The 27,568-nt window shown below is 48.6% G+C and overlaps 1 protein-coding gene across 2 annotated transcripts in view; it reads right to left on the bottom strand.

The window, feature by feature from the left end:
• Window positions 1-1,759: 1,759 nt before the first annotated feature.
• The window catches only part of SCML4 (Scm polycomb group protein like 4), a 120,080-nt gene continuing 94,271 nt past the window's right edge, over window positions 1,760-27,568 (bottom strand). For both annotated transcript variants that reach the window (XM_004605704.2, XM_055136523.1), the window contains 3 exons: window positions 21,001-21,291; window positions 6,757-6,902; window positions 1,760-1,968 (listed from right to left, as the gene is read on the bottom strand). In XM_004605704.2, the coding sequence (XP_004605761.1) occupies window positions 1,843-1,968; window positions 6,757-6,902; window positions 21,001-21,291 (563 nt within the window). In that variant the 3' untranslated portion in view covers window positions 1,760-1,842. The remainder of the gene's footprint in view (window positions 1,969-6,756; window positions 6,903-21,000; window positions 21,292-27,568) is intronic.

Below are 27,568 nucleotides of genomic sequence, written 5' to 3' on the forward strand. Positions count from 1 at the left end.
TGTGGGGGTGACTGTGACAGGAAGCAAACTGGGGACATTGGTGGTGGGAGATGTACACTGGTGGAGGGATGGGTGTTGGAACACTGCCTGACTGAAACCCCATCATGAACAACTTTGTAACTGTGCATCTCACTGTGATTAAAAAAATAGAAAGAAAAAAAATAGGGGACGGAGTGATAGTACAGCGGGTAGTGAGTTTGCCTTGCACGTGGCCGACCTGGGTTTGATCCCCGGCACCCCATATTGTCTCCCAAGCACCGCCAGGAGTAATTCTTGAGTACAGAGCCAGGAGTAGTCCCTGAGCATTGCTGGGTATGACCCAAAAAAGAAAAAAAAAACTCCTGAGTGGTTAGGCATCAATTATTTGGAGGCACAGAGTGTACCAGGGCCTTCCAGATCTTGAAGACAGTCCCCAGACCTAATCCAAGTTGTCTTTGTCATGAGCTACGCACGCCTGTGTCAAGAGGATAGACTGGGGCAAAGGCAAATTCATTTTCCAGATACGTTTTCTGTTCAGTGAGGGAGCGATTAAAAACCAGAGAGGAAAAGAGAAAGAGGAGAAGAATCAGGCGAACGAGATGTAAATGGAGATGAGCTTGCCCTTCAGTCTAGCGAATCCTGGATCCGTTGCCCTTTCCTGGACTCAGCTGCCAAGGGAAAGAAAATCAATTTTTCCCTATTACTCCACAGCGAGGAAGGAAAACCTATTTGCAAATTGAATTAAACCCAATAATAGCATGTCCGTGTATTTGTTGAGAATTAGAAAAATTAGCCACAGTATACGACTATATTACCCAGAGATGTAACTAGAAGTCAGCACTGTCTCATTTCAGCACTTAACTGAGACATTTCCCCCGCTTTTTTTTTTTTATTAGAAAACCCATGACTAAATGTCACTGTGATTCTTCCCAGTGCCAACCCATGACACCTCTGCAAGGATTCGGGGAGGGAAGATACTCCAAGGGCCCATCTGGGCAGGAACGTGTTTCCAAATTCTTTGCTGCCTAAGCATCTCAGTCGGTCAGATCATGATGGGATGAACTAGAACCTTCGACGCGGTGGTGTCTTCCCAAGCTGCAATCTGTGGCGCCGGCTGTGGAATGAATCCCCACTGTTTGCGTCAGCTCAGTCGGCTTCAGAGAAACCCTCCAGCCCAGGCCAGGATCTCCAGCTCCAGCGGCGAGGGTCCGGGAACTTCATTAGCAGTCTGCCCTCTAGTGGCCCAGCGCAGTACTTCAGACAGCTAGGAACGAAAAGGATTCGTCTCCCCTTCTTCAGAGAGCAGAAGTTCGGCTTTTTCATGTAGTGCAACGGGAGGCATTTACCCTCAGAAGCCAGCTGCCAGGGCTGAATCCAGCGAGCTTCACATGATGAGTCCGGGTCAGAGTTAAAGACAGGTGGTGCTGATTGGGCGTGCCCAAATCCTTCAGTTCCCATCCTTGGAACTGCCCAGGGCTCTCTTGGGTGACAACCCTCAGTTCCCCACTTTCTTATTATAGAGATAGGATCCCCCAAGTGGCTAGCCTACTACTGGGAATGCTAAAAATAATCAACTTTTCCTCTTTTACTTTTTTTGGTCCTTTGTGGTTTTTTTTTTCTTTTAGGCAAGTCACTAACCCAAAGACACCTTTCTAAAGGGCTACGTTGAATTTTTTAGAGGTCAAGATGCGTAAGTCTTATAAGAAGGCCAGGTCTTAGAATATATATATATCATATATGTATGATATATTATATATATCATGGCTGTTATGTTTGTTTCATAGTGAGGACTGGACATTGGTAAGGCAGAAGATAATCTTGAGCTCTGTGGTCTGAATTTCGCATCTGTGTTTTTCGAAACCGTCAGAACTTGGCTTGCTTCAGCTTGTCAATGTGATAGCAGAGCTTCAGCGCTGGTCCCAGCTTCAGGCCCAAGTATTTCATGATCATGTCACTCTTCAGCAGTAGCAGAGCATGGCCGTCAATCTCCTGCTGGAACAGGATCAGAAAACAAGATGATCAGTGGCAGGACATGGTGGCTATGGCAAAAGCCTGGTCAGGAGAGGCAGAAGGGGACGTGCATTCACTCAGACACATCTCTGTGTGCCAGGATAAGCGTGTATGGGGCAAAACTGGCATTTATTTATTTATTTATTTATGGGATTTGGGTGTTCAGGACCCATTCTTAGCTCTGTCCTCAGGAATGAGCCCTGGCTACATGTCGGGGACCATAGATGGTGCCCAAGATCTTACTAGGAACTTTCACCTGCAGGAAAAATGCTGCAATCCCTGCACTGGACACAATCTCTCTGGCCTTACATCCACTGTTATTTTAGGTACACAGAGACAATGGGGAGACGTTCAGATTAAACTCTGATATTGTGGAGATATGGCTGCAGTTGAGTTATCCCAGGAGGGCCCGGCTGCCACAGAGCCAAGAGATCTCGGGACCTTAAGTAGGATGGTGACAGACTGCCAGAGGCCCAGTGCTTCACCCCCCCACATCCGACTTCTGCTGCTGCCAGAGGATCAACTCAGCTCCAGGACACTTTAGAGAGACACCTGCAGTTGATTGTCCCGCTCCAAAGTCCCTAAAGGGTGCAGCCACATATGTGGCTGTGCAACACCTCCAAACATCACAGAACTGATAGCCTGGGAGAAACAAGAAAAGTACATGGGAAAATTGAGTAGAAGCTCACTGAGCTCAATGAGTGAAAACAATAACACAGAAGGTCTAACTTGCACATAATTGCTCACTAAATCCTCAAGCCATGACTTTAGCAATACCATTGTAAGATATATGTTGTAATAAGCAATATAAAGTAAATTATTTAGTGCCTGCTATAGGAACAGACTTGGGGGTGGATGGGAAACTAGAAATATTGGTGGTGGTGAGCGTACATTGGTGGTAGAACTGGTGTTGGAATATGGAATGCCTGGAATAACTGGACTGTGAACAGTATTGTAAATCTTGGTGTTTAAAAGAAATTTAAATTAAGAAAAACCTCTTATATAGTTCCTTATTATGGATCGTAAGATGTACCCCAGTTTTTAGAGATGCTATAATATCGAAAAATATGCATCTTCAAATTGAAAAATTAAGTACATTTTATTGAAACATAGTTATATAATAAAAATACTTTTTCAAATTATTTGTTTATTGGGGGGAAGTTTTAGGATGTGCTCAGGTGCTATTTATGCTATTTATGCCATTTGTACTCATAAGTGGTGGTACTTAGGGGACCATATGTGGCATTTAGAATGTGTTGTTGTTTTTTAATTTTGTACAGACTGAGATTCTATGTTAATAATGATTTCTCATGCACATAATTCCAACATCACAACCACTGCCAGTGTCTCTCCCTCCCTCATCCAAGGACCCCAATGCCACTCTTTCCCCACGGGTGCCTGGGATTAGAACCAGGGTCATAGTCAACATCTCAGCTGCCTGCCTTACCTCTTGTACTATTTCTATGGCCCAAGATCTTCTTTTCAAGCAACAACGTGTACCTTACCCATTTCATCCCAAGAATCATTTGATATATTAGATCTTTCTTATCCCTGTCCTCCCCTTGTTGAAGAAATCACAAGCAACCCCACCCATGTTCTCAATATCCCACAGAGGACGTTTATCTTCTCACTGGCTTTAGGGTTAACGGAGCAAGCAGCCTGCAGGGATCCAAATGTTTTCATGTCCCCTGAGCAAACTCACACATTGAAATCCTCACCTGCAATGTGATTGTGCTAGAAGGAGGGGACTTGGAGAGGGAATTAGATCATGAACGGCACTGGGTCCTTACAGAAGGGACCTCAAGGGGCCAGAGAGGTAGTACAGCAGATGAGGTACTTGCTTTGTATGTAGTTGACCCTACTAGATTCCTGGCATCACATATGGCCTCTAGAATCCTGCTAGAAGTAATCCCTGAGCACAGAGCCAGGAGTAACTCCTGAGAACTACTGGTTGTGGTCGGAAAACCAGGAAAAAAAAGCCAATTGTAATTGTAAATATGTTAGTAACACACACAGAGATACACACAACGGCATTTTCTTTTCTTCCTCAAACACCATTTTTATCCTTAAAAACTCAGACTTGATCTCTCATTATAGGGGTTTTTTAATTAACCTGTAAAAAATCAATTTTATAACTTTTAATTAACCATTATGGCTTCAAACTGGACTATTTTAATTGTTTATTTCTTTTCTTGGGAGGCTCACCTACCTTTTGATGATTACCAAATTGGTAATTACATTTAATGAGGGATTTCAGGTGCATTTTGGTCCTTTCAATAATCCTAGGAGGCATAACACTAAGTAATGCACCTGTTTCATCCCAGAGGTTAGCATGAAGATTCAATAAGGGAATGCCAAGCCCTTCAGGTCTTGGAGATGTTCCATTTGTCTTTGAAAATGATACCTCCCATTATTTATACTGAATTTAGCAAGGCTGTATTTCCTTCTTTATCTGTTGTGCTATTTTCTGGTCAAAGCATACAAAGGATAAAAATTTGGAGTGCCCATTTGGATAGAAGAGGAATAATTACAGAATTCATATAACTTTGCAAGGATCAATATTCCTCCCATCCGTCATCCATTCACCATCTAACCATCCACCCATATGTCTATCGTCTTTCTATTCATTCATCCATTCGTCCACAATTCACTATCCATCATCATCAGCAGCAGCAGCATTCCCTCCTCCATTTATCATCAATTCATTTGCCCATCCACCCATCTGTCCATGTGTCCATTCATCCATCCAGTACTGATGACACACCTACTCAATGTCAATCACCCACTCTCCATGTCCTCAGTAAAACACAGAGTAGAAAAACCCATTGTATCATTTAATATTCTCACTTCACTCCATTCCTAGATCTCTGGTTTCCTAGCACTAGGAAAGAGAGCAAGACATCTCCCACCTAAATTTGTCTTAATAGAACCCATTCTGAAGCCCTTGCTCTCAGATTAAGGAAGTCAAATATACCCCTCATAAAATATCATTGTTGGATTATCTGAGAGTCCTCTCCAAGATCCAAGAAGATGGTTTCTATGACAAAAACACAAAATAAAATAAGAGACGGGAAGAAACACCAAAAATGAGCAAAAAAAGAGACAAAGAGTGAAAAAAATAATAGTAACTATGGTAGGCAGAATAAAATGTTCCTTCCCCTCCTTCAAGATGTCTAGGTCCAGTTCCCCAAATTGTGAATACGTTAAGTTACCTGGCAGAGGGTAATTAAGATAATAGATGGACTTAAGATTGCGAGACAACTGACTTTAAAATAGGAGGGTAGGGGCTGGAGCAATAGCACAGAAGGCAAGGCATTTGCCTTGCACGCGGCCAACCTGGGTTCAATAACCAGCATCCCATGTGGTCCCCTGAGCACTGCCAGGAGTAATTCCTGAGTGCAGAGCCAGGAGTAACACTTGTGCATCGCTGGTGTGACCCCAAAAGCAAAAATAAATAAATAAAATAAATAAATAAATAAAATAGGAGGGTAGCAGTTGGCAGTCTGAGAAGGATCCAGCTGACGGCATTGGCTCTGAGGATGCAGATGGGGGATACCAACCAAAGTGGGTCAGACTCTGGGAATTCTCCCTCTCACTACCAGCATGAATGCCAGCCCTGCCAACTCCTTGATCTCAGCCCCATGAATCCCATCCCCTCAGACTTCTCACCCCTTAAGGCTATAATCATGAACTTGGGGGTATTTAATCTACTGTATTAGGGTACAATTGGATTTAGGAAAACGAACATAGTCAGCTCAGCAGGTATGGTATTCTTCCCTTCGTTTCATTTGTCATGTTTATTTTAGAATCTTCTGGGCTGGAGTGATAGCATATCGGGTAGGGCGTTTGCTTTGCATACAGCCAACCTGGGTTTGATTGCTCCGCCCTTCTTGGAGAACCAGGCAAGCTACCGAGAGTATCCCACCCACATGGCAGAGCCTGGCAAGCTATCCGTGGCGTATTCAATATGCCAAAAACAGTAACAAGTCTCACGATGGAGACGTTACTGGTGCCCGCTCGAACAAATTGATGAACAACGGGACGGCAGTGATAGTGATAGTGATTTCAGAATCTTCTAAATAATGAAAATATTGCTTGAGGAAGGAAGACTACCTCCTGGGCCCTGTGCTGGACACTAAGTCCATTTGCTCATTTGATCCACCAAACAGCTTAGCAACAGCACTGTGGATGTCAGCCTGGCATCTTATAGGTGAGTTACAAATGTTTGATCAATGTAGGTGGGAAATGGGCAAGAAGACATATTCTCCTGACAAAGGCCCGAAGGTGAGGACTCTCTATGGAGATAAATAATCCCAAGGGGCAGGAGAGAGTGTAGCAGGTGAGACACTTACAGGTTCCATCCCTGACACCATATACGGTCCCTCCAGGAACAATCCCTGAGAACAGAGCCAGGAGTGATCCCTGAGCACAGAGCCAGGAGTGATCCCTGAGCACAGAGCCAGGAGTGATCCCCGAGCACAGAGCCAGGAATGAGCCCTGAGCAATTCTGGGTATGGCCCCAAACCAGAAGGGGGGGAAAAAACCCAAAACATCCACCTCAAACCAAAAGCCAGTAAACATTTGCCAAACCCAAATCAAGCCAAACTAAGAGCTTGTTGTGCTCTGAGGGCCTGTGAATCTTCCTGTGTCCCCTGAATGTACGTACCCCCAGGGCTTGAGTCCAGAGCCTCCCTCGGTAAGAGGCTCCTGGAACCTCAGTCTCCTTCCATACCCCCCGCCCCTCCCAGCCGCCCCCGATTCGCGTACGTGCTTTCTGAAGAGCTCCACGTGAGGGCCCAGAGACTGGGGGTCTGCATCCTTCACGAACCACACCACGTCCTCCACGGTCCAGGTGGAGGGGTTCCGGCCCCGCAGCCGCCTGGCGTCCGGCCTGTCCAGAGAAGGGCTTGAGGCTGCGTGGGGGAGACAGAGAAGGACACCGTTAACACAGAGTCTCAGCACCCACCCCCTGCTGCCTACCCCCCCGCTTCCACCTGGCCTGGGATGGATGGAGTGGCCCAGTGACTTCCCATGACAGGGACCATGAGTGATGAGCCTGGGTCAGCGGGGGGCCCAGGAGCACAGCCCCCGACTCAGGACATGAAGAGTGCTAGCGATGGACTCATTCACCAGCCGGAGTTCTGCTCCCTTAGAGCTTCAAGTCCGTCCCCGCCCGGCTCTGCTGCAGAAGCCTCCCGGGGCACCAGAGAACGCGTGTCCAGGGCAGACGGCTCTGGGCTGGAGTGCGCAGGCCCCCGACCTGCCCCTCAGCCCACGTGACCCCCAACGGGCTGGCCCTGGCGGCTCCCCACAAGACGGGGGAGGCCCAAAAGCCAATGAAAATTAAAGTGTGCCGAGGAGAGGATGCAGAATGGAGCTGGCAGCGCGGAGAAATGACAGAGATGCCGTCAGGTCCCTTCCACCCACTGCAAGTCAAAACCTCCAGAATCCCACAGTCTGGGAGGGACCCAGCCAGGCTTTGCAGGGCCAGAGGAGAAGGGGCTCCCCCACTGCCTGGCTTCACCCCGAGTGCCCCTCAGTCCATGAGCAGAGACGAGACGAGCCGGGCAGAGCAGAACAAAGACCAGCAGAGCGCAGCAGAGCAGAATAGAATAGAGAAGCGCCAAGAAGAGCAAACCACAGCGTAGAGCGTAGGGAGAACAGAGAGCGCGCAGCAAAGACATGGGGGGTGCGGCAGAGATGAGCCAAGCAGAACAGAGAGAAGCAAAATAAAGCAAAGAACAGAGAGCAGAGAGAGAGAACAGCAGAGAAGAGCAAAGAGAAACTTAGCAGCATGCAGCAGAGAGAGAGTAGAGCAGAGAGAGCACTGCAGAAAGAGCACCATGCTGACTCCCCCTCTGGCCCAACCATGGAGGGCTGGTCTAGCACTGGAGTCACAGTCCAGCCGTTAAGCCTTGTTGCATGGTGAACCTGAGTTGGATCCCTGATGTCCCATAATGGTCTCCCAGCCCGCCATGAATGATTGATTCCTGAGCTCAGAGCCAAGAGTAACCCCTGAGCACTGCCAGGTGTGCCCCGCCAGCCCCAAAAATAAACACCAAAAATCCAAACCAGAGGACTGGTCCTGTGCTTGCCTGTAGCTGGCCCGGACCAAGAAGGGCTATGCGATGATCACTAGAGCCAAAGTGATGTCCTGTGTAGCTGTCCTCAGGACAGGAGTATAGCTAGGGGTTGGCTATGTCCTCTTTCTTCAGAACCAGCTTCTCCCCCCCCGCCTTTTTTTGGCCTGTTTCTGGAATCTTGATGCCCTCCCTGCCTTCATCCCCCCACTGTCAGTCTGTTGGAAGGAGGCCTTGCTGATTCCACCCTCCTCCTGAACTGTCTCAGCCAAACCCAGCCCACAAGAGGATTTTGCTGCTCAGGGTGGTGTCCACTGGCCTGCAGCTCTGCCTTTCTGGAAACTTCCCTCTACTCTTTTCCAGGAATCAATCACTCCCTTTGTGCCATTGTGAGGACAAGATGCTGACTTTGAGGCTCTGTGTTCATCCTCCAGCTTGTTGCCAATAAAGCCCTTTCTCACTGTCCCTCACTGGGTGTCTCAGTTGATTAGCCCTTGAGTGGACATGAACTTCACACTTTGAATCCTGTTTTCTTTTTGACCCCCCAGAAAGGAAAGTCTGGGGCTGATTCCTGGTGACACTTAACCAACCCAGCCAGATGCTCGGTGCAAGGATACAGAATGCAGTGTTGAGGCGCTCCAGGGCTAGACCCTTCGATGATCAGAGGCCAAGCAACACTGGGGATTAACTTCTGGATTCACTCTGTCATTACCACCCTATCTGCAAGCCACAGTGAAGTAAGTAAGTTGATGCTTCACACAAAGTCACCTTCTTACAGAATAATCCAAAGGTTCAGTTTGAGCTGCTTTTGCTATTTCCTTTCCGTTCTCCTTTCTTTTTCTCTCTCTCCTTTTTTTTTTCTTTTTGGCTTTGTGGATCATGGCCAGTGATGCTCAGGGGCCAGGGGTTACTACTAGCTCTGCACTCGGAAATTACTCCTGGCAGTGCTCAGGGGACCATATGGGATGCCGGTGATCAAACCCAGGCCGACTGTGTGCAAGGCAAATGCCCTACCCGCTGTATTATCACTCCGACCCCTCCTTCCCTTCCCCCTGGGTCCCATCAGAGGGTGGGGTGCAGGAGATGAGTCCATGAGGTATGCACCTCCAGGGATAAGGGGCTGGAGGGAGCTGGACTGATCTGCTCCTCGTCTGACCCTCAGGGAGTGCTGGGAAATTACACATTCCCCTGGATGTGGACGCTACCTTGGGAGGAGTGATGAGCCCCCTGCCTTGGGAACCATCTGTGCTGACACTCGGCCCCCTGGCTGGGCTGGGAAGCAAGGAAATGGTCCTGGCCTGTGGATCGCGCCCCTCGCACGAGGGCGTTAATCACAGCCATAATAGATGCTCTGATTACAAAGCTGGAAGTCAGCAGTGCCAAGAATGATTTTAGAGGGACCAGAGCAGAGGTCAAATCTAATTTCCTGCATTTGATGGGAAGGGGAAAAACCACCCAACAGATGGATTCCCAGCCTGGTCCTCCAGAGCCTGAAACCTTTTGGGGCAGAATCAGGGTTCTGCTTCCTTGGGGGTCACCTTCGGATTGAGGCAAGCAGGGGTTCTTGGTTTCGCTGAGATGACTGGGGGACCGGGGAGCAACCCAGCTTGTGGGGGCAGTGGCCTGCCTCCTCTTCCTGCTATGCACATTTTGGGGGGTCTTAGATTTCCTTCAGGGACGCGAAGCAAGGGCAGCTCTCCGCTCCTCGATCCTCCGAGGCACTCTGTGGTCAGACAAGGTGGAGCTACACACATGGGATTCCACGTGCCATTCCCAGCACAGAAACTCACTCTAGAAGGAACGCAACCTTGCGTTGGCAGGTTTGTAAAGCCTTTGCAGCAGCCGGTGCTTGCAAACATAATAAATCCATGCTCTCTCCTCCCAGCTGCAGCGAAGGTGTCAGGAAGATGGATGGGTCCAGCCTGACACAGCCAGGCCAGGCAGAAGAGATGGGACAGGGCTGCGATATGATGAATGCACAAATATCTTGCACCTAAAGGGACCACATGCACAGTCCTGACCATAGGCTTAAAGGGAAGAAGGCATTCTTCTCCTTGGTGCTTTCTTTCTTTCTTTCTTTCTTTCTTTCTTTCTTTCTTTCTTTCTTTCTTTCTTTCTTTCTTTCTTTCTTTCTTTCTTTCTTTCTTTCTTTCTTTCTTTCTTTCTTTCTTTCTCTTTTTTCTCTTCTTTTTCTCCTTTTTCTTTTCTTTTCCCTCCCTCCCTTCCTTCCTTCCTTCCTTCCTTCCTTCCTTCCTTCCTTCCTTCCTTCCTTCCTTCCTTCCTTCCTTCTTTCTTTCTTTCTTCCTTTCCCTTCTTCCCTCCCTCTCTCCCTCCCTCCCTCCCTCCCTCTCTCCCTCCCTCCCTCCCTCCCTCCCTCCCTCCCTTCCTTCCTTCCTTCCTTCCTTCCTTCCTTCCTTCCCTCCTTCCTTCCTGCCTTCCTTCCTTCTTTCCTTCCTTCCTCCCTCCCTCCCTCCCTCCCTCCCTCCCTCCCTCCCTTCCTTCCTTCCTTCCTTCCTTCCTTCCTTCCTTCCTTCCTTCCTTCCTTCCTTCCTTCCTTCCTTCCTTCCTTCCTCACACCCAATAGTGCTCATGCCTAGCTCTCTGCTCATGAATCACTCCTGGAGATGCTCAAGGGATCATATACAGTACCAGGGATCAAATTTGGGTCAGTGGCATGCGAGGCAAGTGCTTTAACCCCTGCACTATCTCTTTAGCTCTCTCTCTCTCTCCTTTCTTCCTTCCTCTTCCCCCTCTCTCTTTCTCCCTTCTTTCCTTTCTTGACTCAGGGTTCACACAATAAAGGCAAGCATGCTACCACTGAGCCACATCCCTATCCCCTTATTTTTCTTCCAAGCCCAGCACTGTTGTGGGAGGCTTGTGGTGCTGGCATCCAGCTCAGCATGTGTAATGCCCAGCATGTGCTCTCCCACTGAGCTCTCTCCCCCACTCAGGTCATTTCTGAAGATGAATGCACATTTTTCAGGAACAGAAGAAACAGAAAATCTGTATTTAAAATCATCCTGGACAGAGGCTGGGGGAGATGGGTGTCTCAAAGGATTGTAACAGATGCTTTGCATGCAGGAGCTCCACAGTCAATCTCTGGCATCCCATGGTCCCCTAAACTCTTCCAGGAGTGGGCCCTGAGGACCACAGGGTGTGGTACCCCCCAAGAAACCCCTCAGAATTAAAAAGGATAAACAAATAAAAATAATAATCCTGGACGGTTTCCATGGCACAGCTGTTGGTGGCCGAGAGTCTTATACTGTCTTCCATGCACTTGTGCACAAACACAACCACAACCTCCTTGCTCATTCATCATCAGGGAACACTTTCTAGCTAGCAGTTGAGTCACTGGGGTGAAAAAGATAGAACAGCAGGTAAGGCACTTGCTTCGCATGCTGCTGACTTGCGTTCAATCCCTGCAGCCCATATAATCCCCTGGGAACCACCAGGAGTGATTCCTAAGGTCAGAATCAGGGGTAAGCCCCGAGCATCGCCAGGCGTGCACGTGCTTCTCTGGCAGGAGAATGAGCACTGAGAAGAATCCCTAGCCCTGAGGAGGAGCAGTGAGCCCTTGACACCCAGCTGGGCCCATGGCAGCTCTAAAAATGTCCCCGGGAACATGAGGAGCCAGTGATGAAACCTCTGGACCTCCTGACTCACTGGCTCAGCCTCTATCTCTCCATCTGCGTTCTCAGGACCCAAGTCAAAGAATCCAAGGACTGTGTAGTATTGGGGTGGAGCCTGACAAGAAGTACCTGGGACTGGAGACAAAGAGTATAGTGTAAAGCACTTGCCTGGCATGTGGCTAACCCTAGTTCAATCTCTGTCATCCTATCTGGTCCCCTAGTCCCCACCAGCAGTATCCAAAGTAAGCCCTGAGTGCTGCTGGGAGTGGTCCCCAAACCAAGTCAAACAAAAGGGAGTATCTGAAAGCAGAGCCCCTCCAGCTTCTAAAGCGCCTAGGAGGTCCTTGTCCAGACTCCTGACAGCGGGTGTTGGACAGGCAGAGAGGGCTGAGGAAAGGGGACAGCGGGCCCTGCTCTCAGCTCCCCCAGTCCTTCCTGCAGAGCACATTTCTTCTACAGGCGAGCCAGCCACCGGGGCCACATTGGGTCGCTGTTTGGGTGACTTATGTTGTAAGAATTTTCAGGGTGATGGGCTGGAGCAATGCACAGCGGGTAGGGCGTTTGCCTTGCACGCGGCCAACCCGGGTTCGATTCCCAGCATCCCATATGGTCCCCTGAGCACCGCCAGGGGTAATTCCTGAGTGCAGATCCAGGAGTAACCCCTGTGCATCACCAGGTGTGACACAAAATGAAGGGAAAAATAAAAAGAATTTTCAGGGTGCAGGGCCAGAGAGATAGTATAGCGGATAGGGCACATGTCTTGCACGTGGCCGACCCAGGTTCGATTCCCGGCATTCCATATTGTCCCCCAAGCACCGCCAGGAGTAATTCCTGAGTGTAGAACTGAAAGTAACCCCTGAGCATTGCTGGGTGTGGCTCAAAAAGCAAAAAAAAAATTTTTTTTCAGGGCACTCTCAGGTGAGAGTGGGGAGAGCGGGAGGAGAAACTCTGCTGCTTTGTGTCTCAGTAGGAGGGTCCAGCCTGTAGAAGACTTGAAAACTCAGGGAGAGACAAGGAGAAACCAGACTTGCAGGGACTGGCTGTAAGCTTTACTCCACCCGGAGGTGATGACTGAGCCGCCTCTTCTCCCGAGGCCCTTTCTGGCCAACCCTGAAGCTCTTCCAGCCTGCCCCACTGCCTCATTTGTGGGAAGTCTCAAAGCCCACCCTGCCAGTATTTCCAGAGTATTCGACCCAGCCATCATATTGTGCTGATTCAGCTCATACATTTGTCTGCCAGCGTATATCTCTGGGGTCTGGCACAGCGGGGAGAGGCCACCTGTCCTGCCCAGCCCCATCCTGAGGCCGGGGAGATGCCCCCAGCCTAGTGTATTATGCTCTGTTTGAAGGTACTTGGCGGGGGACTGACCCAACCGCAGCCTCTCAGTAGCTGCACCTGTCACAAGCCCGCGATGCCACTAGGATTCAATGGGATAACAGGAAACGTGGAGCAGGAGGAATTCATCCAAAGGCAGCTTCAGGCTATGGAGATGCTCAGGGGGCCGGAGTACATGCACTCCAGGAGGAAGTGCTGAGTTTGCTTCTCAACACTGCACAGTCATCTGAGTGGCCCCTGAGCACTGCCAGGCATGGCCCAGAACACAAAACCAAAGATAAAAGGAATGGTAGCTCTATTTTTAGGATTGATCCTTGTCATTCCATAAATGCCATTGCTGCCATCAGATCACTTCCTGTTCATAGCTGTGTGGTTTCCAGGTGTAAATCCTCACCTCCATGACACAGACCCCAAATCTCACAGTGCTCTTTCCTCCATGTCTTGCCTAGAATGAATGAGCCCTCGCCATAACCTTTCCCATGCCACTGCCTTTCAGAGTGTGCTGTGCCCATTCTATTTTGGGGGGGGTGCTTACGGTGGGGGATGCTTACCTAGCTGTGCTCAGGGCCTACTCCTAGCTCTGCACTTAGGGATCATTCCTGGAAGTGCTCATAGGATCGTATTCAGTGCTGGGGATTGAGCTGAGGTCAGCTGCATGTGAGGCCTTACACCCTGTACTATCTCTCCAGCCCCATTCTTTCTTTTCACTCTAATTTTGATTCGGGGTTGGGGAGTGGGGTGGGCCTCTCAAGCAGTGGTGAACAGTGCCAGGTCCCACTGAGTGTCCAGTGATACTCAACCCAGCCCTGCTAGCCTGATGGTTCAGTGCTCTGCCTGGAGATGCAATACTGCTTGGGCCCAGTGGTGTAGGAAGGTATCAGGGCCATACCCAGTGGTACTCAAGGGTCACCAGGCAGGTGCTTGGGGGCTGAGCCGTGTCTGGGATTCAGCTCGTGGCCCGGTGCATGTCTGGCATGTGCTTCAGTGTCCTTTGAGCTGTTTCCGCAGCTCCCTGGTGCTCCCTTTCTCTGGCTGAATTGTCAGTCAACACCCAACTCTCGGGGAGTAAACTCCAACCCAAGCATCAGGGGGGCAGCAATAACCAACAGATTCACTTCTCTTAAGTCTGAAATTTGGACCTTGATTCTGAAGCGGGGGTGATTAAGGATTCTACCATTGTCTGGGCAGTTCAGAGGGAAGGAAGCCTTTGTGATCTGAATCTCTTTATAGCCCTGGGAGATTCTCCCTGGGATGAGAGACAGGAAGGATTTCTTGAATTTGCAGTGGAGCATCATTAAAGCCCAGGGGCACATGTCCTGGGAATCCATTCTTTCTGAGCTCCTCAGCTACTGCATGGAGATAGCAGAAAGCCAGGACAGGTTTTCAAAAGTAGGCGACAAGGTATCCACAGGTGGAGGATTTTGTGCCATCATTGAGACCTACCCCCAAGGCCACACAGCCTCTATGACATTTTTCTGACTCCTCCGTCCCTCTTGGAGAGCCCAGCAAGCTACGGAGAATATCCCGCCCACACGGTAGAGCCTGGCAAGCTACCCGTGGCATATTCGATATGCCAAAAACAGTAACAACAAATCTCACAATGGAGACGTTACTGGTGCCCGCTCGAGCAAATCAGTGAACATCGGGATGGCAGTGACAGTGACTATGATTTGAAACCATTTCAATTAGTACAAGAAGGGAAAATCTATTTCTAGATCAATTTCAGGGTTTAAAACTTAAGTCAAACCTTCCCTGAAGAGAGATGGTTTCTTAATACCATCTGCTTTCACCTGGGAGGGAATTTCTCAGTCACATTGAGCAAGCAGGTCTGGGACAGAAGGAAATGAATAGCTTTTCAGAGGGTCTGGGGCTGACACCCAGTTTGGCAGCTCCATGAGAAATATGTAAGGAGGCCAGAGCTTTTCTCTCTTCCTTTAATCGCCTGCCACTCGGACTTCTTGGCTCAGCTTCATGCTTTTTCACATGTTCAGTTAAGTTGTGCAAATGTCATCCAACAAACTCAATCAAGCCCTGTACCCTGGGGGCATGGAGTGCAGAGGGAAGGGCACATGCCTAACATACATCTAATTTGGTCCAAATCCAGTGGTCCCCTGAGCATCACCAGATGCAGCCCTGGAGGTCTCCAAGCACTGTGGGATGTGGTCTAGAGGGCTCCCAGCAGTGCAGAGTGGCCTGGGTAACCCCTGGCACCACAGGGCACGAGCAGCACTGCATCCTCAGGCCCTTGCATTGAATTCAGACCAGCTGGCTGAAAAATGCCAGTGAGGCCTCCAGGTCTTTTGAGCATACTTTGGAAAAAAAAAATAAAAAAACACCCCTCTGGAGAGATAGTACAGCAGGTAAGGTGCTTACCTTGCATGTGGCCAACCCGGGTTTGATTCCCTGCACCTCATATGATTCCCCAAGCCCCAGCAGCTCTTAAGTCCTGCCAAGGGTGATTCATGATCACAGAGCCAGGAGTAAGTACTGAATAACACCAAGTGTGGCTCTGAAACCAAACCATCCCCCCACAAATAATAACTCCACCCTGCCCCAATTTACAAAGGGTGTATTGCATCCATCCCTCCCACCCCTTCTTCCCTGTCCTTTAGAACTTGATTGAGCAGTTTGTTTTTTATATACATATATTTACATTTATATATGTGTGTGGAGGTCATACCTGTAGCACCCAGGGAACCAGGCCAATCCTAGTGGTGTTCAGGTATCTTGCGGTGCCAGAGATAAAACCTAGGACCGCACACATGCCAGGCCTGTGCTCTGCTGCTTAGTTTGTCTCCCTACCCTCATTAAGCATGGTTGAAAGAGCTCAGTAGTGGAGGCCAGAGAGATAGGACAGCAGGCAGGCACTTGCCTTGCATCTGATCAACACAGATTTGATCCCAGGTACCACATATGGTCCACTGAGCAGTAGTGATTCTTGAGCACAGAGGCAGGAAGAAGCCCTGAGCACAGCCAGGGTATAACCCCAAACCAAAAGCAAATGAACAAACAAAAGTCCCAGGAGTAGTTTTGAAAGACAGGCTTTGCCAGCTGAAGTCAAATCCTGATTTAACACTTTATCCATCTTCTTTTTGATCTTCACTTTCTTGATCTGTCCAAGTGATTTTAATACTACTCAGTATAATTACAGACAATGGCTATAGTGACAAATTTCAAAAGGTAACTTATGAGTCATCAATGATATGTGCCTGGAATTGCTGCTCAAGAAATAGCTCTTAAATATATGCCCCAAATAACCAGGCTCTTTGCTCCTGAGAGGGGTGTGGGGAGTATGCAGATGGAAACAAACTGGCCCAGGAGGAAACAGAAGAGAAGAACGCTTTATTTGGCTTCCGTTTCTGGTGTGGAGTGCTGGGGTCTACTCCCAGCTCTGTGCCTGGGAATCACTCCCAAAGGTACCCGGGGGACCATGTATTGCAGGGGCTCAAACCTGGGGTTCCTGTATACAATGCACATGCAAAGTGCTTTGGGCCGCTGAACCACGGCAGTGGACGGGGTGGGAAAGAACACCTGTACTGGGGAGATGCCAGCTGGCAACCCAGGCTACATTTCCACTCTTTCCCTTGTAATAAGATCTTCCGTTTCCAGCTGCATTCACGATGGTGAGAATTGAAACCCTATTTCCCATCCCTCCTTGCTGCTTTGTGCCCTTGCTCTCTCCACCCCCTCCCCCAGTCTCCGTGCTGAGAAGGTACACATGTTTGTGGCTCCACTTAGCACCTCCTGGAAAGCATTGGTTTAGAGGAACCCCTGCAGCATGAAAGATTCGCTGCCCCCACAAATGGCAAATGATTTTCTTTCCCTTCAGCACCTCACAAAGGCTCAGCCCTGAACTTTGGCTGTAAGACCTTGCAGCAGCGTGCGTGCCAGGGGCTCTGTGCTCCGAGCATCCGACAGCGCCCTGAATCCTGCAGATCAGAGCATAGGCCTGGGTGCTCACGAGGATGATGATCAGTCGCCAGCACACAGCGGGGCTGAGGTGCCAGGCAGTGGGCGCCAGAGGGCGAATTCTCTCCTCACACTCGACATTCTGAGAGCCAAGCTGTGGAGAGTGTGAGGTATCCTGGGAGCAGCTGGGACTCCCAGAGTGAGAGGCTTTCTTTTTTTCTTTTGTTTTGGGGGTGAGGTTTGCTTTTGGGTCACACCTGGCGATGCACAGGAGTTACTCCTGGCTCTGCACTCAGGAATTACTCCTGGTGGTTCTGGGGAGACCATATGGGATGCTGGGAATTGAGCCCCGGTCAGCAAGGCAAATACCCTGCCTGCTGTGCTATCGTTCCAGCCCCGAGACAGGCTTTCTTGGGCACAGGATTACCTCCAGGACAAAGGGCGGCAGTGGCCAGGACCATGGAGGGCAAGAGGTGATCGAAGCCGGGGCGGGAGGATGCCCCATCTTACAGGCCGCTACAAAAGACTGAAGGACAACGCAGTTTTAAAGCCCTTTGTGAGGTCCTGATTCCCTGCCTACCCGGAACGGGAAGCACTGAGCTGGTGCAATTGAATTGGAGAGTGAGTGATGGAGTTCTTCTGGATCACACCTCCCTTCCTCCTCCCTTCATCCTGTCCAGGAAAAGTGGGACCTGAGTTTCCATGGGCCTAAATGAGGGAGAGCAAGTCTCTCCTTGGGTAAATCTGCCAAGTGGCACACAGGGGTGCTGGGGCTACCCCCAGTGGTATTCAGCTACCAAGCAAACAGTTCACTTGTGGCCCAGGGATGTGGCACCACTTGGGCCACGCTCTGGAGTGTGCGGAGAGGAGCAGGTGATGCCAGGGATAGAAGTTGGGGGGAAGTGTATGCTTCTGAGAGGGACAGGTATAGAATGACTTCATTCATTTGTGGCATGAAACATAGATATAGATATACACACATATCCAAGGTGAGGGTAAACTGGGGCCAGGAGGACAGGTCAATGGTTGGAAGCTTGCCAGAAGAGTGTGTCGGGGGTGAAGGGCACAGGTAAGGGGATATACCTGATAACTTTTCATTATCTGTATTGCAAACCATAAGACTCAAATGAAGAGAGAGAGAGAGAAAGAGAGAGAGAGAGAGAGAGAGAGAGAGAGAGAGAGAGAGAGAGAGAGAGAGAGAGAGAGGTGGTGGGACAGAGCGAAACTGGGACCACTGGTGGTGGGAAAAGTACACTGGTGAAGGGAGGGGTGTTGTAACATTGTATGACTGAAATCCAATCGTGAGCAACTTTGTTAATGTGTATATCACTGTGATTCAATTAAAAATAAATAAATAAATGGGATGGGGAGCATATGCTTCTTGCCCCTGAGCTGCCAGGTCCTTGAGCATCACTGGGGAAGCCCAGATCAATAGCCATCAGATCACTGAAAGGCAGAGGGGCATGGAGAAATGGGGTGGGGGGCAGCCAGAGGGCACAGGAGCCTGTTAGGGGTGCAGAAATATTGAATCTTTATTGAGCTCATGCCCCACACCAGGTACTGTGCCAACTCTATGGACTGACCCATGGGAACACTGACACCCCGATTTCCCTTGCATCCTTGGTGAGTGCCAGATTTTGTCCCTGACTCTTGTACTGAGAGATACAATGTGTCTCCCCTGTGACCCCAAGTGCTGAAGCAGTGAGACTTAAACAATGCTGCTCCCCTCAGTTCTCCTGTCTGGAAGGGATTCTGTGTGACAAGTAGGGTGGGTGAGTGGGGGGTGTCTGCAGGAGCCTAATCTTTGGCAGCAGCCTCCATAGCTGGAGTAACCCCAGATCCACCCCTCGGGGGTCACTTTCTTCTCCAGCACCCTACCTGATCGCCCTCCTTTGACAACCAAGGTTCTTCTGGGCTAACTGAGACTGTAAGGGTGTGTGTGTGTGTGTGTGTGTGTGTGCATTGAACCTCAGGCCATAGAAAATAACTGTGAGGCACTAGAGAGATAGCACAGGTGTAGGGTATTTGCCTTCCAGCTGACCCTGGATCAATCCCCTCCACCCCCTATGGACCCCTGAGCACTGCTAAGAGTGATTCTTATGCACAAAGCCAGGAGTAATCCCTGAACACTGCTGGGTGTGGCCTCAAATTAAAAAAAAATCTGGCAAATGAAGTTTGTTCAGCGCATAGGCGGTAAGCCAAGGCACAGATATCTAGCTTGCTCAAAGAGACCGTCAGCGCTTGCAGGGCTCTTGAGGGATAAAATGGAGACTCCTTGGTCCCTTGGCCTGTGACCCCAGCTGCAGAAGTGATGGACTGTGAGCTGCTGAGGGCTGTGTTCTTTGGGGTCTGTGGCTTCTGCTTCTTATCAAGTCTCTCTGGGTCCCAGTCCTTATATTCAATACACCTTGGAATTTCTTTAATCTTTCAAACACACTGATGAGGAAGCACTGTTGTTCCTATTGTTTCTTGCACATGGCCAGCCCAGGGTTGATTCCTGACACCACAATATAGTTCCCCTGAACACAGCCAGGAGTAAGCCCTGAGCATTACTGGGAATGATCTGAAAACAAAGGCTAGAGGGAATAGTACAGCAAGTAGGGTGTTTGCTTTGCACACAGTAGACTTGGGTTCTAGCTCTTGCTAGAGACATGTGGTCTCCTGAGCATAACTGGGTATGGCTCCCAAACCAAAACTCAAAACCCTCCACCACCACCACCCCTCTGCACCCCAAGGAACCTCATCCAATAAAAACCATGATAATCAATAGCCAATGGAGCAGACAAGGAGACTGAAACTCAGAGGTCAGATATGCAAATGGTCACAGCAGGACATGGTACTGCAGGCATCTGGCCCAGCCCTTCTGACCCCACTTTCCCAGAGAGATTACCAGTCCTTAGTCCCCATTCCTGAATCCACGGTGGAAAGTTGCTCATGTTTGCTTTGGTTTTGTTTTGGTTTTTGTTTGGGGTCACATCCAGCAATGTTCAGGGGTGACTCCTGGCTCTGCACTCAGGATCACTCCTGGCAGTGCTCAGGGGAACAGTGGAATACTGGGGATTGAACCTGGGTCAGTTGATTACAAGGCAAGCTCACTACTCACTATCCCTCTCTCTCTGGCCCCCGCTTTGTTGTTGTTGTTTTTTGTTAAGGTACCAGTGGCTCCAGCAACCGGACACTTTCCTTCACAGCAGCCCGGCAGGCTTTGTGGCCCAGGAGTGGCTCAGCCACCAGCATAATGGGGACTTGCCGAGTGATGACTTTGCCAGTGTCTTTTTTTGTCTGAACCACCTGCCAGGCAAGGAGAAAGTCTCGACCGGCACCTGCTTCTTTTTCCTTCTGACATGGAGCCCGCCTGCCACGCCGATGCCTTGGCAGATGAAATATGAGTGCCTGTGTGACTTTGCCCCTCCCCCCAGGCCTGGAGAAGCACCTGAGCCTTCTGCACCCCCCTTTTTTTGTTTCTGTCCTCTCATTGCTAAGGGGATTCACAGAGCCACAAACAGAGCTTGGGTCCCTGCATTGGGATTACCCACCTCCAACCAAGATCATTCTTTTAGAACTCTTTTTTTGGGAGAGGGGAGGCAGTGTGGAGGGGCATACCTGACAATACTCAGGGGTTACTCCTGGCTCTGTACTCGTGAATTACTCCTGGCAGTGCTCAGGGGACCATATGGGATGTTGGGATTAAACCTGATTGGCCACATGCAAGACAAATGCCCTGCCCACTGTTCTATCTTTCCGGTCCTCCTCTGGCACACTTGAACAACAAAACAAATTTCCCTTGCCTTTGGGTCACTGTGTAGTTTGAGGTTCACTTACTCTGGCAGCCTAGCTCGCTCCAAGACACTAGTTTCTTTGCTTATAACTATAAAGACTGAGATCAGCTGCCTCTGAGATCAATAAAAACCCATGCAGGTGCTTGTGGAAACTTCTGATTTCCCTGTGGTCCCATTTTCAAGCATGACCCTTTCCCACAAACACATACATATGTGCAGTGGTCCTAGAAGGGGGGAGAGGAAGGTGGGGGTGGGGGAGCCCACTCAGTGCTACGTTACCGCATCTGATTCCATCCAGTGAAGTCCCGTTTCTCTTGGGGCTGGAGCCTGGGGGCCTCAGTCCTGGTGCTGCGGTGCCACCAGGGGCCGCGGTGCTGCTGCGGGAACCACTGGCCGAGGGGGCTGGGGCTCCCCCGAGAGCAACATCTGCAGAGTTCTGCTTCTTACAGTACATGGAGGAGGCGGTGGGCAGGGCGCCTCTGTGGCTAAAGGCAGAGATGGAGGCGTCCATGCTATAGCGGCTCATGCCCACGAGGCTCGTCAGGCACTCCTCGGTGGAAACGGTTTTGTCTGAGCAAGAGAAGGCAGAGCAGAGAAGCCGAGATGAGAGAAGGGCTCATGAGGACCGCCAGCACCTGGTCTTGGCCAACCTTGGCCAGTGGCATGGGGGGACACAAGCAAAGGAGGAAAGGACCCCACAGTAGAATCCCAGGCAGAAGCTCCCCAGTGAAGAGACACCCAGCAGGCCACAGAGTGTGTGGTGGCCAGGATGGGGACATCTGTCCTGCCGGCAGAAGGCAAAGTGGACTTTCTCAACTATTGAAAACTTGGAAATAAAACCCAGACAAAGCTCTTTGCCCTCTCCATGGCCTCTGAAAACATCCCTGGAACATCTCCAAGGTGCCCCCCTTTCCTGGGGCACCCAGGAAACTCTCCCTTTCCTGCTCCCCTTCCCTTCTGCCACCTCACCTGCCTGGCCCAGGGTTCCCGGGAAAGAGGCGAGCAGGAGGTGTGGGGTATCAGAGGTGGGGCAGCTGCGGAAGCATGGGCCACCCAGGAGTGAGGAGGCTCCCACCTGCCCCTACCCTCAGTCCCAATGTAACGGAGGATCTGACCTTCTGCCAGGGCTCACCTAACAGACACCCAAATGCTGATACTTTGCAAACCCTAGGATGAGAGATGAAGAGACTGTGTGAAGTCCAGGGATCCAAAGGGCCTGCCAAGTGCATCCTCATCAACCGCCACCCAAGGAACTCAGAATTGTCTACACATTAATTTATTTTTTAGTCTACACTTTTAAAACTCAGTGTTCTAGCCAATTGAACTCTGTCTCGGAGTTATTATGTGCAGCTGAATGGTCCATGCATATGTGCGTTGAGAGGTGGGGAGTGGGAGAATATTATTTTAGGGAGAAAGTCCAGATGAATTCTAGAACTAGGAAGAGAAAGGATGGTATTCTAGTAATTCTTTCTCATCTATCCTTCTCAGTCCAGACAAGACCACATCTCATTATGCCCATGAATAAATACCCATATATCATACATGATTGGGACATAGCTGTGCATAGTCAAGAAAAACGCACTAGAATAACAAAAACCAATGGATCCTCCAAGGTGGGCCAACAGGGAAATACACTGGGAGCTAGGGGATCCATATGTCTTCTTTCTGCCGGAAGCCTCTCACAATGCAGGGATTAAAAGATTAAGATCCAATTCTACTAGGGGAGCCAGCAACTCTTCTTACAGATGGGAGTGGGCATAGAAGTAAATGTCATTGCATATGGGATGCAGCTAACTGATGCCCAGAATGAAATTTGTATCTGCAAGTACTTACATTAAAAAAAAAAACTCAAAGTAATTACCTAAACCTCTAGATTAAGATACTGGCAAGAGAAAACAAGCTGAAGCTAAAGCCAGCAAAAAAAAAAAAAAAAGATTTAAATAAATATTAGAGCAGAAATTAACTAGAGAATAGAAAAATAATAGAGAAGATAAACAAAACCACAAGCTACAAGCTAGTTGTTTGAAAAGACCAAAGCTAATAAAGTTTGGACTAGATTGGCTAAGAAGAATTACTAGAATCAGAGAGAATGACTAGAAATTACTAGGATCATAAATGAAAGCTGATATTATGACCAATCTGACAGATATGTAAGGGATTAATTAGGAATGAACAATTATAGTCCAATAAATTAGGTAATTTCAAAGAAATGGATAAGGGTAAAACCAATTTGAAAGAAAATAGATAATCCCAGTAAAATTATTGGAAAAAATTACTTAAGACATGTCATCACAAAGAATCTCCAAGCCCAGCTGGCCTTACAGGGAAATTCTACCAAAATTTAAATTAAAAATTTGAACCAATTCTTCATCAACTCTTTTTAAAAAAGTAGGAGTGTAATGAATTAAATGTGTTTCACCCTCCCCAAAATTCATATGTTGAACATTTAAACCTCAATCTGACTCTATTTGGATATTTGCAAGACAGTATAGGGCAAGTCCAATTAGCACAATTTTTTTTGCTTTGGGGCTGGAGAGACATTTTAAGAGTTAAGGCACTTGCCTTACATACAGTTGACCCCAGTTCAAATCCCAGCACCACACATGGTCCCCAAGCACTGCCAGGAATCACTCCTGAACACAAATTCAGGAATTGTCCCTGAGCACCACTGGGAGTGACACACCACTCCCCCCTCAGCAAAACAAATGAACAAACAAAACAAAGCAACTAATACTGGTGGTTGGGACACTAAGACACAGGTTAAGCCAAGCAACCAAGGGTGTGCATGCTCTGAGCCTCCTAACCCTGTATCTGGACAGTGCTGTCAGGATGCTGGTCTCTGAGCCCTCCCCTTAACGATCTCTATAGCATCTCTGCCCTCTGGGTTGGGAGATGCCACTAGGACAAGGTCAAGGAGCAGCTCACAGAGTTTTACAGCAGGCTGCTTCCTGACAGAGTTAGGAAGAGGAAAAGGCGCATTAATGAACCACTTGATCAGGCCCACATGATCTAAACTGCTAGCAATGAGGCTGCCATCACTTTCCTTTTACTGGGAAGTTCTCAGACTCCGGGATACTAAACCTTCTGGTTTCTCCACTGTCAGGAGCTTTAGTGTGTGTGAGGAAGCGGCTCAGAGTCTCGAATTCAGAGGGTACTCAATAAATATTTATTGAGTATATGTTTGGCCCGGTGGAAGCAGTAAGGCAGCCATGCCACAAACGCTACATTAATATTCAGATTATGAAGGGCTGAGTAGAACTGCTTTATGTATATGCATGATAAACAATGAAAATGTTTTAAACATTTATTCTGCTCATTAATTATTGTACAGCCAAGTTAACGGTGCCTATGGATTCTCCTAGTCTAAGGTGGTGAAGGCAAATAATTCATTCCTCTGTACTATTGTTGGAAAATGTAAATGCAGATGGAAGATTATTATCTGCTTACAATGTGTGGCAACAGCAAATGGGAACATGGATTTTATTGGTTTAGAAAAACTGCTGACGTCCATGGTGGAGATTAAAGGTAATAAAATCCGGCTTCTGGGCTATGATCCAAATGAATTCATCAGAAGTAACGACGACTTGAGGGAGCACGAGGCAGGAGGAGAGGAGGAGTCATCTCCACATCAAGGGAGGCTGGGGATGGGGATGTGTGCCCGGGGCCCCCATGGAGACCAACCCCCAGGCCCAGGCAGGATGGTGCAGGGTCTGCGGCTCCCAGGAAGCCAGAGTGTCTTATACCAGGATTTATACCATCACTTCCTGATGGAGTGAAGAGAAGGAAGCTGTGTCGGGTGCATACCCCAGGGTGCCACTCAGAATGGGTGAGAGGCATCTGCTCAAACCTGGTTCAAACAGCTTTTTCTTCCCTGTTTGAGGGAGAAGTGTGGGCGCTTACACCACACCTGGTGCAAACATGACTGCTCCAGGCTGAAGAGAAATCACAGAGATAAAGGTGCTTGTCTGGTATGTACCCAACCCTGTCTTGGTCCTCAGCACTGCCAAGGATCACTTGGGAACACAGAGCCAGGAAAAACCCCTGAGCATCCCTGGGTCGACCTCACTCCCCATCTCCACCCCAAAAGTAAATAAAAACAAAACAGTTTTGGTTTTTAGGCCACACCTAGTTGTGCTTAGGGCTTAGTGCAATAATGGAGATTTAATACAGGGCCTCATGTGTACAATACCTGTGCTTCAGACCACTGAGCCACATCACCAGCTGAATATTACTTTTTATTTTATTTTATTTTATGATGGCGGGGTACACCACCCAACTCAATAAATATTTATTGAGTAGTGCTCAGATAGCCCTGGGGAAATCCCCAGTGGTTCTCAACCAGGTCAATGGTTCAATGTGAGAGTCTCAAGATATGGTGCTGCAGGGCTCCCTGGTGCCAAAGATTACCCAGGAGACACCGGTGGTATCAGGAGCCTCTAGGGCTACACCCACCAATGCTCAACAGAGGCTGCATGGTGCCAGGATCAACGCCTGGTTGGCTTAGACCAGACATGCACCTTAATCCCTGTACTATTGCTTGGCCCTAAACATTACTTTTTAGTAGTCACATATTTCAGAGTGCATAAATAAAATGCAACGAGCCCCTTCAAACTATGATTTCACTGACATAGTGTGAATTTCTAAGAGAAAAGTGTGGGGGTGTGTGGGACTCGAGCGTTGGGTGGCTGAGAGCCATTCCCCAGACCAGATGCCAGCAATGGACAGACAAAGATGAGGGAACGGGGGTGGGGACAGAGAAACTGGGCCTGGGTCCCAGACTGGTCCATAGACAGTTTATTTCTCTCTCCTCCCCTGCATCATCCGATCTCTCCCCTTACAGTGCAATTGTGGTTGTAGTTGATGTCGTAGTCCCCATCATCATAGTTCCATCATCCTAGTCTCCTTGTAGACCTCAAAGTCCTCTACCTCATTACATTTTCTTCTTTGTCTCATCGTAGTCTCATAGTCCTCTGCTTCCAGTCATCGTCGTCATCTAGTCTACATCTTTCTCTCACAGACCCTCTAATCCTCAAAGACCTCAAAGTCCCAAAGTCTCAGTTCTCATTTTCCTAGTCCTCAACTCTAGTCCCCTCCTACCCCTTACAGCATAGTTATATAGAAATCATGAAAGGTGGGGATACACAAAGATGGATATCACAACATTATCATAAAAACAGAGGTAAAGCCACTCCTTCAGAAGATTAACTCAAGGACAAAATCTCATCTGAGGGTTCAGCTCTCCAGATTACTAGGAGATCTGCTCAAGGGTGGGATTCTATCCAGGGTGTATTGCTTTAATCCTCTCCTCAACTTGTAATCCATTTAAACAATCATGGTAAATTTGCTTGTCTCCTTAGATACCTGGGTCCATCAAGTCCCTCGTCGGGACCCTGCTCTTGGCGTGCTACGAACTAAGGACAACCAGACAACCGAGGCTTAAGTCAGGTAAATATGGATGCTCAGGAATAAATATGATTTTGGAGTCAATAAACTCCCTTGTTACAAAGCATAGCATGAACTGTCTTCCTGTGTCTATACAAAAAGGACATTGCTAAATAAACCATGCAGATGACATAAAGGAAAGAGAAAAGCAATATAGGATTATTAGTGCTTGATGGAATTGGGTGTGCCTCAAGGGCACTGTTGTGGGAGTATCTCAATAAACCTTAAGGTCCCTGCGGGAGGAGCAAGGACAACCCAATGTTATCCAACAATATAGTATCATTATTTAAGTTGACTAAGCAATAAAGTTTAAAGAAATGAATTGAAGGTCAGTGGTAGAGCACAAGCCTTGCACGGATGAGGTCCTGGGTTCAATCTGTCATCAGACACACATACACACACGTGCATATACACACATAGAGCTTATATATAAAAAAAAAAAAAAGCATGCTGAGTAAACACTTCCATAAGTCTTATTCAGACATAGGAACAGCAGAATGCACTAAACTCATCACAACTTCTTTCTTCAGACAGGGGGGTATCCAGGGAAGAAAAGGAGGTAAATAACTAAGGCTCCTGTTGCCTGAGAATTCTTCCTTCCATCTAACTCCAACTCATCTTGCCTTGGTTGATAAAGAGGAATGCTGGGTACAAATTCATTCAATCCCTTCATTTGATTCCAAAGTACTAAATCACCCAACATACAGGCAGATGAATTATAGGAGTGCACAATTTGTTACTGGCATCCATAAACTGTCAGCTAAAACAGATTCCTTAAAGTAGGGACAAAGAACGGGGAAAGAGGAGCTGTTTCTAGTGCTTTTGCGGCGGCTGCTGAGTGAACAGCAGGTGGGGCCGCAGACCCAGCTCTGTCCTTGTGGGACTTCTGCAAACAGACTTGTCCTTAGACCATCCCTTCTCCTCTGAAATGAGCTGTCGGGTCCCTGCTCCTCAATAGATTGGGTTCACACCAGCCTCCGCTGGAGGGCACTTAATGTCTGCGCTGAACATTCTCTTTCTCTCCTACACCCCTGCCACACATCCACACCCCTGCCACACACATTCTAACTAAGACATTAGTGCTGCCTCTCAGAAATCAGCCAGTCTTTCCTCCAGAAAAAGGATTAACCTGCTATTTGTACCATCACAAGAGTTAGCTTTAAAAGATAGGGAAATACAAGAGGACTCATTAGAAAAGCTAGTAGTGTTTTCTGGGTTTGGATATTTACAAGAGAGCCAGATGGCCCGTTTTCACTATGGTCACTTTTTCATGACCACTGTATAAAACCTTCATACATGCAAATTAAAAAACACTCTAGAAATGCTCAAGCCCACCCATGCCTAAGGGATAGCCTTTGCTCTTGAACCCAAACTGTATCTCTGGGTTCTGGGAAAGAAGTTGCAA

Source organism: Sorex araneus, chromosome 4 (assembly GCF_027595985.1).
Source record: "Sorex araneus isolate mSorAra2 chromosome 4, mSorAra2.pri, whole genome shotgun sequence".
Classification (NCBI taxonomy): Eukaryota; Metazoa; Chordata; class Mammalia; order Eulipotyphla; family Soricidae; genus Sorex; species Sorex araneus.